At 41.1% G+C, this 17,199-nt stretch overlaps 1 protein-coding gene across 1 annotated transcript in view; it reads left to right on the top strand.

Moving 5' to 3' along the window:
• Positions 1-14,648, top strand: part of CPED1 (cadherin like and PC-esterase domain containing 1) — a 299,822-nt gene extending 285,174 nt beyond the window's left edge. Inside the window, exon 22 of the mRNA XM_008157594.3 lies at positions 12,729-14,648. Within this exon, the coding sequence (XP_008155816.2) occupies positions 12,729-12,947 (219 nt within the window). The 3' untranslated portion in view covers positions 12,948-14,648. The remainder of the gene's footprint in view (positions 1-12,728) is intronic.
• Positions 14,649-17,199: the final 2,551 nt, after the last annotated feature.

Here is a 17,199-nt window from a genome sequence, read left to right as displayed (position 1 = left end):
AAGGCCATTCCAACCCTATGGGACACTGTGAACCAAAGTAGCTTTGAAATAGCCTGATGTTCTCAGGGAATCACAAGTAATCCTGTATATTGTAGAACATCCTATATAATTAAAGGGTAATATGCAAATTGTTCCTTCTACCAGAGTTCAACCAGTGGGTGGGGCCGGCCCCCCAACTGCCCTTGGATCCTCCCCCAGCTGGCCCAGCCAGATCGGCCCCTATCTGGGCGGGTGCTGGACCCTACCCATGCATGAATTCATGCACTGGGCCTCTAGTCAATTATGAAATGGGATTGGGAAAAGTGAACTAGGGTCCAATGATGGTAAGAGGTTAGACTTTATCCTGTAGGTGATAGAGAGCCAATGAAAGGTTTTAGAGAGAAGTGAAATAGCCATGTCTTTGTTTCAAATCTGATAACAGTGAGGAGGGAAAATTTGAAGAGGGCTCAGACAGGGAGAGAAGTTAGGAGACTTTTTTCAAAAGCCAGGTGAGAGGTGATAAAAGCTCACCCAAATAAGAACAGAGACAGCAAACATAGGGAGAAACAGATAAATACAAGCCCTAGATCTTATCTGTGGCATGAGGGCTCCAAAAAAATACAAGATAATTCCCTACTTAGGTGATGGATTAGCGAACTCAACTGGCAATTGAGAGAAAATAACTGGGAAGGTACCAGCTTCGGGAAAAGATGACGGATTCAGGTTTGAACATGTTATGTTTGAGATGCCTGTGGGACATCCAGGTGAGATCTCTCACAGGCAGTTGGATATACAAGTCTGAAGCCTGAGAGACAGGGTGAGGCCAGAGATAAAAATAGATCAACCAGAGAAAGTGAGTAGAATAAGAAGAGCTAAGGAAGAACCTTTTGGAAATGCCAACATTTAAGCAGTTTGGTGAAATAAGAGCATTTGGATTTAGACAATGAACGTTCGAGGAAACTCTAGTAGAGTGTGGTGACATGGAAAGCTCAAAAGTGAACATTTGTGAGGTTGAAATAGGGATGATGTTGTCTCATGTAATAGATAGGTCTATTAAGATGGAATTTTTAACTAGTCATTGATTTTGGCATTGAGAAGGTCCTTTCTGATCAAATGAAGAGTAGTTTTGGTAAAATACTGTGGGCAGAAATTAGACTACAATAGGCTAACGAGGTATCAGGAATGAGAAAAGGGAGCTGGTAAAGCCTGTCAATAAGTAATAAATAAGAAATCGGAAAAGATATTGGAACAGAAAATGGTCTAGAGGCAGTTCATGGGTAGAGGAGGCATTGTCAATAGTAAGGAAATATTAAGACTATAGGAGGGAGTAGGGCTGTTGGAACAAGGGCCCTGACTACATAGGAGAGGACCAGGTCAAGGACACTGGTGAATAGCTGGCAGGATGTTGATTAATGAACAAGGTGAGCTGGAGGGTCTCTTCTTCCCCAGAACCTTCCCTTTCCACTACTTGAACTTATCCTTCATGCCCTACCGGGATAGTATTTCTACACTTCAAATCCGATGTTGTCATTTAAAATCTTTTAATGACTCTGTAAGTAGAGGCGTTACAGAAGTTTTCACTGCCTAACATTCCTCCTCCCCTTCTAATGGGAAAGTGATTCTAGACAGCTTTGTGTGTTTTTAAATAAAATAATTAGTGCTCATTCCATCATCTGCAAGTGAATCCTAGCCTGTTATGTGGGGTGATGATTAGAGATCAGTGCCTGGTGAGGATGAATTCATTAGCCATAAGGGAGTCCAGTGTTTTCTGAAATGATTTGCTACAAAAATCCTGTTTTAAATACTGTCAGAGGTGGCATGTGCCTGCCTGACAGTATTCTAAGGGGTTTGGGGAGAAGTTTAAGGGTTCCACCTAAACTTGGGAGCATCCTGTATTGAGTGGTGGTAAGACCAATTATATCAGGGTCTCTTCCGTAAGATGGATAATTAAGCGGAGGATGAACAAAGAGAGAGTCCATCACTCTGTACTGAATGAGTATGATGACTCCATGAGGCAGCTACACTTGCCAGCCGCAGCAGTACTGGAACCTAGAGTTAGTATGCCTAAGAAAAAGATGTTGACCCAGCACTATTTCATATTCTTTGAAATAAACCCTCATTTCTGGGGGGTTTGAGTACATTTCCCACTTTATGTTTTAATGTTCAAGCCTGGTGAAAACAGGGTCTGTGGTTTAGGAAATACTGTATTTGCCTCCACTTAAAGGATTCTTAAATAATATTAGTATATTAAATGATCCCAGAAGCCCTACAGCAAAGAAACTGTTTAGCTCAGTTTTTCCCAAACTTCTTTGACCACAGAACCACTTTCCTTTTTTTAAAAATAACTATTAACACTTCACTAAACATACTTTGGGGAAACTAGCATAAAGGATAAGGTCTAATCGTGCGTGGAGTATACAGATTGGCCACAAGCATTTATCTTTTCTTCTACTTGAAACTCTACCAAAAAGCTTCTAAAAACATAAAGATATTCAACACACACCCCCAAAAGAAGACATCCTAAGAAATAACTCATAACAGATAAAAAAAAATCCAAGTTCAATTTAGGAAGTTTGACTTAGCCTGCGAAGGAAGTTATCCTGCAAAGGGTCTTGAGAGAAGAAACACCAGTGAGAGATGCAACACAGATGCTCTGAATGGCCAGACCTGAAGGAGCCCTGCCCTGAGGAAGGCAGGCAGGAGTGAGGCCCAGGTCGGAAAAGAACAGGTTAAAAGTATGTATGCAAAATTGGTGGACCCCTCACCCCTCACCCCACCCATGCAGTCAAGAACCTACATCCATACACATCATTTCCTTTAAAATTGAACAGCAGAGTCTGGACTCTGAAACACAGGTACAGTAAAGAACACATGAATCTGGAGGCTGGAATCAAAGATGAAAATGAAAGTTGGCACTGGAAGGGCGGAACCCCTCAACTTCTTCCCAAACCCCTAGAATACTGGTGGACAGGCACATGCCACCTCAGACAGGAGGCTGGCCATCTCTTCTGCCAGGAAATTCAGCGCCCAATAGATCTTGTAAAAGACTGGAGTAGGGCTGAGCAGAGCCCTACAGTGAAGCCAGCAGTTGCAAACATGGGCCCACACACACTGTTTCTAAGTCACATGTTAGTGCCACATTCTTCAATAAAAAGTCTAAGGTTAAGAGAGATAGATGGAAACAAATACCTGTGAGTTCAGATCAAATCGATTCCAAGACCTAAGATGCAACATCTAAATAGAGCAGGGTAGCAACTTAGCTTAGGATCCATCAGACTACTGAAGGCCATCCAAATAGTATTAAGAATTCACTGATATGAATATTCAGCCACTTAGGAAAATGAGTTTAAAACAGGGGCGTTCCTTTCTGGGGAACTGCATAGGAGTACAAGGTAGAACCAGCAGTTTAACACTAAATCAGTAAACTGCTGATTTGTAGCTCCTTATAAGCAACCTCCCCATGTCAGAGCAGAATTTGTTCCCAGACCTGGGAACTGAGGTGTGTCTACAGACAGGATTTAAAAGGGCTCAGCTGCCAGAGTAAGAAGAGTTGGAGATTTGGAGGGAGGGTGCAAATCTGGAAATACCAAGAACAAGAACAAAAAAACAACCCTCATTCCTAAAGAAAACTTTTGTCCTTCCCTCTAATCCTCAGCATCTTTGACCCATTCCGAGTTGGACTCCCTTCAGTCAGAACATAGCTTATTTCATGTGGCCATACTTAATTAAATATTTGGGGGGTGGTGAAATGAATGAATTCTTTATCTTAAAAAAATTGCATGATTTCATGAAATGGAATTATGAATGACAAGGATGGGCTTCTAGCTATTGTTCATCCTTTTATTTTTTACTCCATTTCTGTGAATTCTTAGGCTACTCTTTGAACTGGCCATAAGTTTGTGACTGGATCTTAGATGGACTATCCTGCCTGCAGAATGACTACACCAAGTACAGAGGACTTCAATTATAGACATTTATCTGAAAAGTCTGCATTACCATTCTGCCTGGTCAATGTCATGTTTTCCAACCTTAGGAAGCTATAACCCTCATTCCTCTTCGGATCCCACTCGGGATTGTGAAACATGCCTGTAATCAGAACATCTCCCCTAATCCCGTCTAGAAAGATTTTGGAACATTTGCACCGCGGAACATTGTTTCCTATTTTGTTCTGTGGCTCTGGAACCACATCAGAAGTTCCTTGGGTGTTATTCAGGTCAAGATCAGTTTTAGCAAAGGTATTTGCCTGTAATCTGCCTGACACTTTTCCAGCTCACCGAGCTTTCCGTGTCTGCACTGGCTTTTTGAAAATTCAAAGTTATTGCAGTGCAGCAATTACTTGACATGGTCATACATTCATTCTGATGAGTATGTATGTGAAATACATTTTGAAAGTTGATGTTACATGCCACTAGCAGTAAAAGTTGCAAGGTTACTTTTGTTGTGTAGTTTATTACAGTTTTTCTTTTGTTTCAGAAGTCTTACAATAGCCATTGGACAAAACCAGTCAAGTTGTATTGTGACCATTTGTATGCCTTCTAAAAGATCTGTGTCCCCAAGTCCTTAATTATGTAGAGATGTGGAAATAGCTACCACCATAAACTGGGAGATCTTTAGCATATAAGAAACCTATAAAAATATAAAATTTACTTCTATATCCAAAAATCACAGAATTTCAATTCTTATTACACTGAGTCATAGAAAAATTTGATCATCTACATATCCTGTAATATCTTACATTTACATAACTTTATTTCAGCCCCAGAATTACTCTTTTCTAAGTTTTGATAACTAATATATTAAAATATATCACTGTTTTGAAATGCTGTCTTCTTCCCTTGAAAGTCTATTTCCACATGAAACAATCTGAACTTGAACATTGCTATGAGAAATATTTTATTATTGCACCCATACTTGTTATTATAAAATGATGCCGACCTAAGTGTTTATCACACTTTCTGGAGAACAACTGGCCTTCACTATCTCTTCCTAATTTTAAGTATAATTTGACACAGTAAATTCAAAAAGAAAAAAAAAAACCAACAACAAAAAACTAAAGACAAGAGGTTACTATGGATTGTTTTAAGTGGCAAAATAATGTCATTTAACACTAATTAAAATAATGTAAACATTTCCAAATCCCATATCCTATCTAATAAAGAGGGAACATGCTAATTGACTGCCACGCCCTCAAAGATGGCGGTGCCCACAGCCACAAGATGGCAACGCCCAGTCCCCTCAGCCCCACCGGGGCAGCAGGCACAACGCACGGTCGGACCTGCCCCCAGGCAGGTCTGGCCACTCCATGCACCTGCCTCAGGAGTCCCCCAGTTCCCTCAGCCCTTCAGCCGCCCACGGCTGACCTGAGGTGCAGACAAGCCTCGGATGTCGGCTGCCCAGCCGCCCAGGGCCGCCCAAGGCTCAGGTAACCAGGGCCACCTGAGGCTTGCACTGCCAGCAGTGGCAGCAGCAGAGGTATGATGGGGCGTCACCTTCCCCTGTGAGAGGGGGCAGGCCAGGCTGAGGGACCCCCCCCCTCCTTCAGTGCATGAATTTTCATGCACCGGGCCTCTAGTGTATATATAATTAATCATACGCAGTATTTCCTTATCCTATTAGGTAGGCATGACTCTTTCTCAGTGGTGAAGTTGTAAGAACCCAAATTTAGAGAGGTGTTTGGAAGGTCAAACTATTAGAATTTGTCTCTGATTGAGGTGACCACTGTAAACAAACATCTAGAGTCTTTTGTCTCTGGTTCAAGGCCTAAATCTCTCACCGCTGCTTTCTGATGGCTCCTTTTTCATATTATTATTATTTTACACCAGAGGTAAACTAACATTTGTATTACTAACAGCTCTCTTTCAAAGCCACATTCTAGTTGACACTTTAGTTGGACTTTAATAATCCCAAATGGTCCTCTGATTTGGGGAAGGACCCAAATGGGCACATTTCCACACATGAGATCAAAGGAGAGAAGCAAGCAGCTCTCTATTGTCCAGGTATCAAACACTTTCCACTGGCATAACTTTTCCAAGCCCTAAAAATACAGCTTACTCCTTCTCCTCCACTTTAGAGCCTCTAAAATAAGGTAATATTCTGAAACTCAGGTATAGCGTGTGGCACCAATGCTGGACACTGAGTTTTACAAATAAGTTCAAAGAGCTAATAGCCATGTGAGGAGATTATCATGCCTGTCATAAATCAGCACAAAGTCTTTTTCATGTGCGAAGGAACTATTCATCGCATGGAAACAGCCCTGTGCCTGACCTTGGGAGCGAGTCTCAGACAATGTCATTGAAGTCATTTCATTCTAGTTCTTACTTCGAGTATCTCAGACATGTGTCTTTATATAGTCCCCTTAGGGGTACGGACCATGTCTGAATTTCTCCATGAGTTTCCCAATGCAGAGAACTCTGGAGCTTAAAGCATGGATATTATCTGGAAAATGATACTATTAAATTTTAACGTTTTAAGACACAACATCATCTTGCTTCTCTTCTACTCTTTCTCTATTATAAGGGATTACCTGAATTCTTACTAACTGAAAATTTAAAAATTAGTATATACAATAAAAACAAAAACAAAAATCCTGTCCTTACACTACAGGATGTCCCCCCAAAAATGTGTGCACATTTTTAATGATTATAAAGTCAGTGTTTATTAACATACAGTTCATTTTCAAAAGTTAAAAGAATCTATAGAAGTGAATAAATTTTTTGTCTGTTTTCAAACTGGTGACCATTCTGGTCCAAGCACTGCTGATAATGCGAAGCAATGGAATCACAAACATCAAGAATCATTTCGGCCCTAACCGGTTTGGCTCAGTGGATAGAGAATCGGCCTGCGGACTAAAAGGTCCCAGGTTCAATTCTGGTCAAGGGCATGTACTTTGGTTGTGGGCACATCCCCAGTAGGGAGTGTGCAGGAGGCAGCTGATAGATATTTCTCTCTCATCGATGTTTCTAACTCTCTATTCCTCTCCCTTTATCTCTGTAAAAAAAAATCAATAAAATATATATTTTAAAAAATCATTTCATTCAGTATTTGTGCACCCTCAATTCATCAACTGTTGCTGGTTTGGTACCTTAAGATTTATCTTGTATGTATCCCCATAAAAGAGTCCAGTGGATAAGTTTTCTTTGTTCAAATAGTTAAACCTGAAAAAGAATGAAAGCTAAGTGAATTATCAGCTGTTAAAGTGTAAGTACATTTGGGGGAGGGGAGGACACAGGGAAATGTATACACACTTTGAATAATTATAAAGGCAGTGTTTGTACTTCAACTGTGTTTTCAAACTTCCAGTAGCATTTTAGGATAAATTTCCTTTTGTTCAAAGCTTAATCTGGCGGAAAAGAAAGAACCACCCATTGAGCCATCAGCTGGTAAAAACATGTGCATACATGTTTTTGGGACACCTTGTATATACACCTTCCAATTCCCACCTACTTCTCCGTTGGAGACGCTACTGGCCATTTGATAAATAGCTCCATTTTAAACATATACTCTTGATTTTAATCCCACATAATGAGAACTATTACACCGTCAAAATGTATGGTCACTGGATTTATATAACACTAGAGGCCCAGTGCATGAAAATTCATGCATTTGGGAGGGTCCCTCAGCCCAGCCTGCACCCTCTCACAATCCGGGACCCCTTGTGTAGGGTCCCTAGGCCTGGCCTGAGACCAGGGTCTATCAGGGCTTTCCTTCCCCCAACTGTAGGCAGCTAGCCCCACCCCCGCCGCTGCCACTGCTTGCCATCTGTGCAGCGCTGCCCCCCCCTCTCCTGCCACCGGTGGCCTCCCTCTGCAGGCGACAGGTGTGGGTGCGATGGCTTGCCTGGCCTGGGCCTCCCTCTGTGGGGCGATCGCTGGCCGGCCACACACCTGCCACAGAGTTGCCTCTGGTGGCCTGGGCCTCCCTCTTACTCTGCTGAAGGGTGAGGCCAATCCTCTAAGAGGCCCTCTGCCTACCTGATCGCCCCTAACTGCGTGCTGGGGGGCGGGGCCAGCCCTGCGAGGGGCCTTCTACCTGTCTGATCCCCCTAACCGCTGGTCTGCCTACCTGATCTCCCCTAACTGCTGGTCTGCCTACCTGATCACCCTAACCACTCTGCCTGCCTGCCTGATCACCCCTAACTGCTTGCTTGGGGGTGGGGCCAGCACAGTGAGGGGCCGTCTGCCTACCTGATTGCTCCTAACTGCTGGCCTGCCTACCTGATTGCCCCTAACCACTTGCCTGCCTACCTGATCACCCCTAACCGCTGATCTGCCTGCCTGATCACCCCTGCTTGCTTGGGGGCGGGGCCAGCCCAGCAAAGGGTCGTGGTGGTTTGGTCTCTGGTCATTCTGGTCATTCCACTTATGGTGGCTGGCCTTTTATTATATAGGATTGGGCTTTATTTAAAACTGCCTTATTTTTTTTAATGAACATTTTAAGGAACAGTAGCAGTTTATGAAATGCATTTTAATCTGCAGTATGAACATTCCTATTCTTTCTCTCTCAGTATTGGATTCTGCTTGTACTTGGCTTATACAACCAACAAATTGAGTCTATGGTGGGTTGATGGTAGATCTAATTCATATTGATGAATAAATGTCTGGTATTGAAAGTCCCCTCATTACTACTTTTTTTTCCCTTCACAGATGGTCTTGATTTTTTTTCTTACATTTACTCTTAAAGATGTATTTTAGAATTTCTTTGTTAAGTTCCTCCCAACTCCTGCTGGGATTACCACTGTAATAGCACTTTAATTAGTTTGGGGGGATTTGACCCGGTATGTCTTTCTGTTTGTTTATGTTTTCTTTTATGTCTCATTAAACTTTTGATATATTCTTCACCTGCATCACTATTAACTTGAAGTTGTTTTAGTAATGTAATGGAATATTGTCTGTAATATATTTCCTATGAATTATTGATAGAATATAGAAAAGATATATAATTTTTAAGTATTCTCCTTCTAGCATTTCATTATTTTTCGGTAGATTCCTTTGGGTTTTCAAGGTAAACAATCATATAGCTACAAATAATTCATTTTCTAGAGCAAAACATTTCATAATATTAAACCTTGCATTCCTGAAATAAATGTATGGGCTCGTGGCAGAGCACATAATGCTGCTGGAATTTTCAAAGGCTCCTAGATTCCATTTACAACAGCATCTGGGAGGATTTCTTTGCATCTGTATTTTGACAAATTACAATTGAAATAATTCCTTCTCTGTAGGTCTGTCAGCTTTCAGGATTCAGAATGAAATTGATACTCGGTTAACAAAGGAATTAGGAAACCTGTCTTCTATTATTTCCTGGAAAATAATTTCAAAGGAAACCAACTACATTAAGAGTTGTTGGGCCAACTCCTGGCATAGGCACGTAGGTGTCAATCCAGAAAAGCATAGAGGGAGCATTAGAACTGCTGGTGGCATTAGGCTGGCCGTCAGACTGTAGGGGAGACCCCTCATCCCATCTTTCTTTCTCACTTCAGTGATTTACAAACAGAAATACATGACCAAGTTGCCTTTGTGGAAAGGTATGGTGAAGCATTGACATTACTCCTGAGCGGAAGCATCTGCTTCAGCACACACACTGGGAATATGTGGTTTTGTGTATCTCTGCAATGAATCGCATTCAAGATTGCTACATGCATCCTCACGAGCATTGCCCAACATACGCAATGCAACATTAAACGCAGCCCTGGAATCACACACAACATTAAAATAATCTTTGAAGTACTATGACCTTTTGCATCGGGATGGACCTTTTTCCATTTTACATGTAATTGGCATGCAGAGCATCCATGTAAGATAAAATTATATAAACCAAATTAACCTAATTCTGGCTTCAGGACACTGTACTAATATTTTTTCAGGGCTGAATGTAATATCTGTGCCTAAGTGTTTCCTGAAATAAACTTTTAAAATGTTCACTAATCTTGCTATCACTGAGTACAGACCTCCCCGAAATGAGCAAAACCTTCAGGAAAATATTGGTGCACCTCCCAGACTATCATATGTAAAGTTATAGCATACCCGAACAGAGGTAGGAGTTGCTGCACATAACAGCAACTTACAGCCTTGGGGCCTGGAATATTAATCAGTGGGTACCTGGAAACTGAGCTCTAAGTTATGATCCATAGGGATTGCTTACCGCAAATCACTGATTTCACTGGGCTTCTTAAGGATCACTTCCTCTGAGGGACTGGGCATAAAAAGCCAAACCTCCCATCTTACCCAGTAAGGAAAACAATCATTTCTTTGGGGTTGGAAGGGTATAATTGGTTTCAAAACACATTAATATTATATTTTTTCTTCAAAATGAGAATAGCCTCAACATTTATATGATTAGGAAGTAATGCACATTCAGTGTATTAAATTTTAAAAGTCAAGACCAAAAGTGATAGAGAATACATATTTTTTCAGTGATACAAACGGAAGGTTTCTTTTTTTCCTTTTTTTTATTGTTTAAAATATTACATACATCTCCTTTTTCCCCAGTTGACACCCCCCCGCCACTCCCGCCCCCCAGGACAAGCCCCCACCACCCCAGTGTCCGAGTCCATTGGTAAATACGCATGCATACAAGTCCTTTGATCTCTTCCCCCACCCCCTTCCCCTGCCTTCTCTCTGAGGTTGGATGGTCTGTTCAGTGTTTCTTTGTCTCTGGATCTATTTTTATTGAGAATACATTTTAAATCATCTCTACAGTAATTTCTCCACCCAAAGATTTCTACTCTTAACATTTTAGTGTAGATCATTACAGAATCCCTATTAAAAATATCTTCTAAAAAGGTTCATGCTCACTTATAACATAACTAAAAATAGGTATCATTTTTTCAGTATTATATATTTTTTGAACTGTTTTTATTGCATTCTCTTACATAAGATCAAAAAATATGTATCCAAGTCATTATAAAACACTAAAAAGAATTAAAAAATCCATATTAGATAGTGTTACCTTCATTAGTCATTAGTAACTAATTTATGTGTCCATATTGACCAAAATCAATGTCTTACAATTGCATTAACGTGATGGAATTAATGATTTGTTATTGATTTGTAAAGCCAGTAAGGTAAACCCTCAACTTTGCAGACCTCGATTTAACAGACTTAGGCTTTAACGGACAAAATTACTGGTTCGTATGTCCTATGTGAAAATTAACACTCTGTTAATTTTAAAATGCTTTAAAACAAGTTTTGCTTATAATTAAATTAACAGGTTATTTTTTTGTTATTAGTTCACTGTTATTTTTAACAAATTTTAGCGAAATGACCATATGTTGGAGAAAACACTGTAGTAATTTCGCAGACAAAAATAAATATTACATGTCTGCAACCACAGTCTACATATTTAAATCCAAGAGTCACTGTTCGTAAACAACGTTCAGGGAATGATTAGCACGTGATCACACCGCATTGCACACAGTGATTGGTTCCGTTGTCGTGTGGCGTGACTTTCTGCAGCAGTTTGAACACGTGCAGGCCCATGTCCCACGTGCGCTGAGCCACACCCCAGCCGTGTGCACTGGTTTACTCGTGGTGACTGGTGAATGCACGCATTTACTGGACCTATTCAGTATACATTTAAAGTGACAGTAGTGCATATAGAAAACTCTTCTGTGAAAGTAAACTTTTCATACACACTTAATTTTAATTACACAAATGTGTCTACAGAAGGAAAAACAGTCAAACTAACTAACGTGTCAAATTTTGAACATACCCATTTGGAAAACCTACTTCATTATATAATGGACTTTCAGCTTTAAAGGACACCCCCTTGCCTGTATTAGTCTGTTATATCGGGGTGTTACTATATTTTCTCTCATCCTATTTCCCAACCCCCCCCCCTCCAATCTCTGTCTTGGTCCCCACCTAGTTCTCTCTGACCATTGGTGCTAATAACCTGAGTGACATTAACTCAGTGATGACAGCTGAAAAGTACAGGATTTCAGCAGGGCATCTTTTTGTAAACTGTGCAAATAGACAATGAACATGGCCTCTTTGTCTATGTGTGCATTGGTAGCCATCAAATATCTGTGAGTAGAATCACGAAGAAACTAGTGTCCTCTGGGGAGGGAATTGAGTGATTGGAGGTAGAGGACAGAGATAGGAAGGGGCTTTATTATGCACCTCTTTATGCTTCACAGATGCTTATTATACTGCCGATTCGAAAAATGTAAATGAATGTGCATATGTATCTGCATGTGTGCAAACAAGAATAAAGTTATTAGCTTACTAGGGCACATGAGCTGCTCCTGCAGGTTCCAGAATTTACTAGGTGCCCAGAGAAATGAAACCACTAACTGTAAAGCGTCAGCTTATGCCGTGCAATGGAAAAACAGTTTTACTCTGAAACTCGTTGCCGTTGCTGTTCTATAAAAGGCCGCCTGAGAGGTTTAGAGTGCCACGCTGGAATCGGTGATTCCGCAGCGGCACGCCAGCGCCTTCTGTGTGTGATAGCACCCGGCCCGGATCGGCACACGCACACAGCAGCGGCAGAGAAACCCCGAGGGCAGGAAAGAGGCAGACATTCTCACTTCGACCTCGCTCTTTTCTAAAAGCCGGGCCCTTCTGGTGCTTGGTGTTGTAAATCATATTGTGCCCTTTGGGCAACATGCGTGTGATGGAGTTAGTTCCCGTTAGTTCACGTTCCCGAGTTAGTTACACTGCTCTGTGCGGGGCTCAAAGGCCCTTGCTATTGCCTCACTATTTTATTTTATTTTATTATTATTATTATTTTTTTTTGCTCTTGATTTGCAGGTAGTGAAGTCCAAGTTATCCAAAGAAAATCACTTGATTAAAATAAAACAATCAAGAAATCATACTGTGGGGAAATATTTCAGCAACCAGAGCAAACTACAGCAGCAACAGGACTCTCCAATAAATGTTCAGTCGCCGTATCACGTCCGAGGCCCGATTAATCAGGTTTGCTCTGAAATCCTCCTCAGCAGGATGTGCGCGCCTACAGGAGCTGCGTAGGCTCCCTGATGGGGACTGAACTTGGAACTGAAGACAAACCACTAACCTGGACCATCGTCTAAGACCCACAACCTGTGCCTCGTGTGTATTTGAGACTGACTACCTGCCTTCATGCACACCAGCACAGTTACACACCAATGCACACATAGCTTTAAAAAAAAAAAAGAAGTAATAACACGTTGTTCCTGCCACTTTATAAAGTCAAGATGTGCACTCAGAAATCGGCTGGTTTTCCATGTGGAAGACAGAGCCAGGAAAAGGTTACTCAACATATAATATGGACAAGACCCACTGTGGGCTAGGGATTGCATTGTGATAATAAAAAGAAACACAGGCACTTGAATTATGGGAGAAAGGCTAATGCGTTGAGCGTTGTGTTGTATTCTCTGTTGGCCCGTGAATACTGAGAAGGGTAAAAAAGCAATTACATTCCACTTGCAAGTAGGGGCTGCGCTTGCGTCCTTCACCGGGAGAAAACGTGGCGTTAATGTGGCTTCGGCTTTGTGAATCTAATGCTTACGAAAAAACATTTTTCCTATGCTTTTTAAACTTTATAACTGAAAGGAAAAGAATAGGAATGTTCCACAAGGGAATTCAAATAGATTCTATGAGATGAGAAGTGTAATATTTGACCCTTAAAACACCAGCATGTTTAACTTTGCACTCTTTGTCATTTTCATAAACATTCCCTCCTATCCTGTCCCTGAACTTGGATGGGTAACTGCAGACTAAGTTGAGTAAACGTATAATTTTTAATTGCAAAACAAAATATAGTTCCCCATGTATGACTTTGTTTCATTGACAGTATTACTTAAGAAAGCTTTGGTTTGCCAATAGAGCCCTATGTAATGTAAGGTTATAATTACATTTTATGTAAATATTTTGCAAAGGATTAGGCATTCTCAAGTACATAGGCATTTATTTCCATAAAGCACGTGTACATGTCCACAAATACTCCTATGTTACTAGTAACTATATTTTTATTTTCCTGAACAACTGTTTCTAATCCAAATTTAGAGTAGGCATAAATTATTTTTTATTAAAACTGTGGCATACATATAAAACACACCTAGTTCTACTATTTAGAACTTTTTCTTCTATATTTTCATTTCAAAATAGTAAATTCCTTTATTTTACAAATGCTTGGTTGTGAGATAACATCTCACAGTAACAATGGTTTTTAAAGGATTAATTTCCTTTTGGGGGAAAAAGAGCTGAGAGGGCTAATTCAACCATGGCTGAAATTACCAAGTGTACAAATACCTCAATTTTATTACCTTACTAAACATAAAGCTATTTTGATCAATGAGTTCCTTAGTATGAATATCCACCTCCTTTAAATACTCTATTTTTATATATATTTTTATATGAAAGTAAACATGAATTTATATTTAAGTGCCTTAAATTATATTTAAGCACAAATATCACTTGATATAAACAATGCATATCTGCATCTGATAGATGATAGATTTTTAAAAAGAATGGTACAGGATTCACTTTTAAAGTGAACATGGTTTTTTTCCTAATATCTGCAGCTATACACATGCACCATTTTTATGTTTTTCCTTCATTTTTTTAATGAAATAAGATGTTTCCAATTTATACAGCCTCTCACTCAAGTTTTAATGTATTACATTCTCTGTAACGGAATTATAGCCAGTGGCTGATTCTTGCAATTTACCGTCAACATAATTTCAATAACTGTCTGAGGTTTATCTGGCATTTAGCTCTTCACCATTAAAATTATAATGGATGTTAGACACAATTGTAATAAAGTTATTAATAAATGTCTTAGTAATATTCTGTGCTCTGAGAGTATCTTTTGTTTTATTTTTCACTGTAGTTATACAACCATACAAATGGTGACCACTTGGTACAGATATTATCATGAGAATTCAACTATTGGAATGTATTTAATCAGATTACTATACTCCAGCCCTGTTATTCTCTACATTTTCATCAGATGATCTCCCTGCTCAACAGTGACCAAACATTTTGAAGATAGTGCTTTAACAAGCTTTTACCTTTTTTTAAGATAAGACACTGAAATGGTAGGAATCATTCTATTTTTTTTTTAATTGAGAGAGAGACACACAGAGAAAGAGAAACATCGATTTTTGTTGTTCAACTTATGTATGCATTCATGGGTTGCTGCTTGTATGTGCCCTGACCTGAGAGTGAACCTGTAACCTTGATGATTGGGATGATGCTCTTCTAACTGAGTTACCCGGCCAGGGGCTAGAAATCATGTAATTGCTCCTTCACTAAAAACACTACCATTTATTTGACCATGGGGAAATAGGTGTGTGTATATGTGTGCATGTATACTAGTATTTGGATGTGCTTAGCAAGTTAATCATTTGAGTGGAAAAAATAGGAGTAGGCATTTTAACATATTTTTAGATATAAAAGTTAAAGGGAATGTACTTTTGTAAGGATTGATTAGTATCCAGTCTAAACTAAGCTAAACTAAGGAAAACATGTATAATATTAAAAGCCATGAATAACTGCATAAGTATTTCCAAGCATCACTGTTGACATTGTGCAAGCGTGTGTGTGTTTAATGGCTCGCTGTGCTATTTGCCAGCCATCCCAGTAGGCAAATCGGATCCCGTAGGGACAGAGGAAAAAGAAGGGCTCGCTGTTGGCGCTGGTGGAGTTTACATTTGGGTCATTTCATCTTCCTCATGTTAGTTGCCCCTGTGCCTAGTAGCCAGCTCTACAACACAGTGATTCCCACTGAGAAAAAGCATTGGGAGAGGGGGAGGGGATTATTGATTTTTAAAATGGAAACCAGTCCAGTAATGTTTATGGGGGAAAAATAAGACTGTTCTGCCTCAAGTTTCTCCTTTCATTTTGCTGGATACAAAAACTGGTCAAAAAATTATGTAACTCAACAAGAGTTATTTCAAAGCCGTAATGCTTTGGCATTGGGGGGGGGGGTCTGCGGGGGAAGCAGGGATCTAATGTAATAATAAAATTAATAGCCTGGAGAGATAATCAGGGTTATGACCTTATTAAATACTAGAGGCCCGGTGCACGAAATTTGTGTGTGTGTGTGGGGGGGGTGTCCCTCAGCCCAGCCTATACCCTCTCCAATCTGGGACCCCTTGAGAGATGTCCAAATGTCTCTCACAATCCAGGACTGCTGGCTCCCAAATGCTTGCCTGCCTGCCCGCTTCATTGGCCCTAACTGCTTCTGCCTGCCAGCCTGATCATCCCCTAACCACTCCCCTACCAGCCTGATTGCCCACAACTGCCCTCCCCTGCTGGCCTGGTTCCCCCCAACTGCCCTCCCCTGCTGGCCCAATCACCCCTAACTGCCCTACCCTGCCAGCCTGGTCCCCCTCAACTGCCCTCCCCTGCTGGCCTGGTCTCCCCCAACTGCCCTCCTCTGCCAGCCTGGTCCCCTCCAACTACCCTCTCTTGTAGGCCTGGTCCCCCATAACTTCCCTTCCCTACAGGCCTGGGTCCCCCCAACTGCCCTCCCCTGAATGCCTGGTCCCTCCCAACTGCCCTCCCCTGCTGGCCTGGTCACCCCCAACTGCCCTCCCGTGCAGGCCTGGTTGCCCCCAACTGCCCTCCCCTGCTGGCCTGGTCACCCCAACTGCCCTCCCGTGCAGGCCTGGTTGCCCCCAACTGCCCTCCCCTGCTGGCCATTTTGTGGCGGCCATCTTGTGTCCACATGGGGGCAGCCATCTTTGACCACATGGGGAGGCCATCTTGTGTGTTGGAGTGATGGTCAATTTGCATATTACTCTTTTATTAGACAGGATTATCTTATGGGCTCCTTCCGTTGAGCTAATGCTGAAAGAAGCATCAGTATGTAAAAATTTTCTCTGTGACTTTTTATCTTATTAAAAAAAAAGTCATCAAAATTAGGAGCTAGGATTATGTATTTAAAATGAACAAACATAACTTTGAGTAAGCTCACATTGGACTGATCACTTCAAAAACATGTATGCAAGGGTAAAAGGATACGACAGCAGATCCTACCGTTTTGCCTGGATCAAGAAATAATTGCTCTGCCAAGGCTTGCTGCAGTTTTCTTCAATGAGTCACTTCAGTTCAAATGGCTTTGATTGCTCTGGGACACGAAGGCATTTTGATAGATCACCTCGACTTAGGGGGATGAACCAGAAGTTGTTCGGAACCCCAAAGACCCACTAAAGTCAGCAAGATACTGCCAGTGCCTGCAAACTAGGTTTTTCTACTTGGCAGGGCTTCCAAGGTTTCATCCTGTCAAAGAACC

This window comes from Eptesicus fuscus, chromosome 14 (assembly GCF_027574615.1).
Source record: "Eptesicus fuscus isolate TK198812 chromosome 14, DD_ASM_mEF_20220401, whole genome shotgun sequence".
NCBI classification, from domain to species: Eukaryota; Metazoa; Chordata; class Mammalia; order Chiroptera; family Vespertilionidae; genus Eptesicus; species Eptesicus fuscus.
This window is presented reverse-complemented; position numbering and strand designations above follow the sequence as displayed.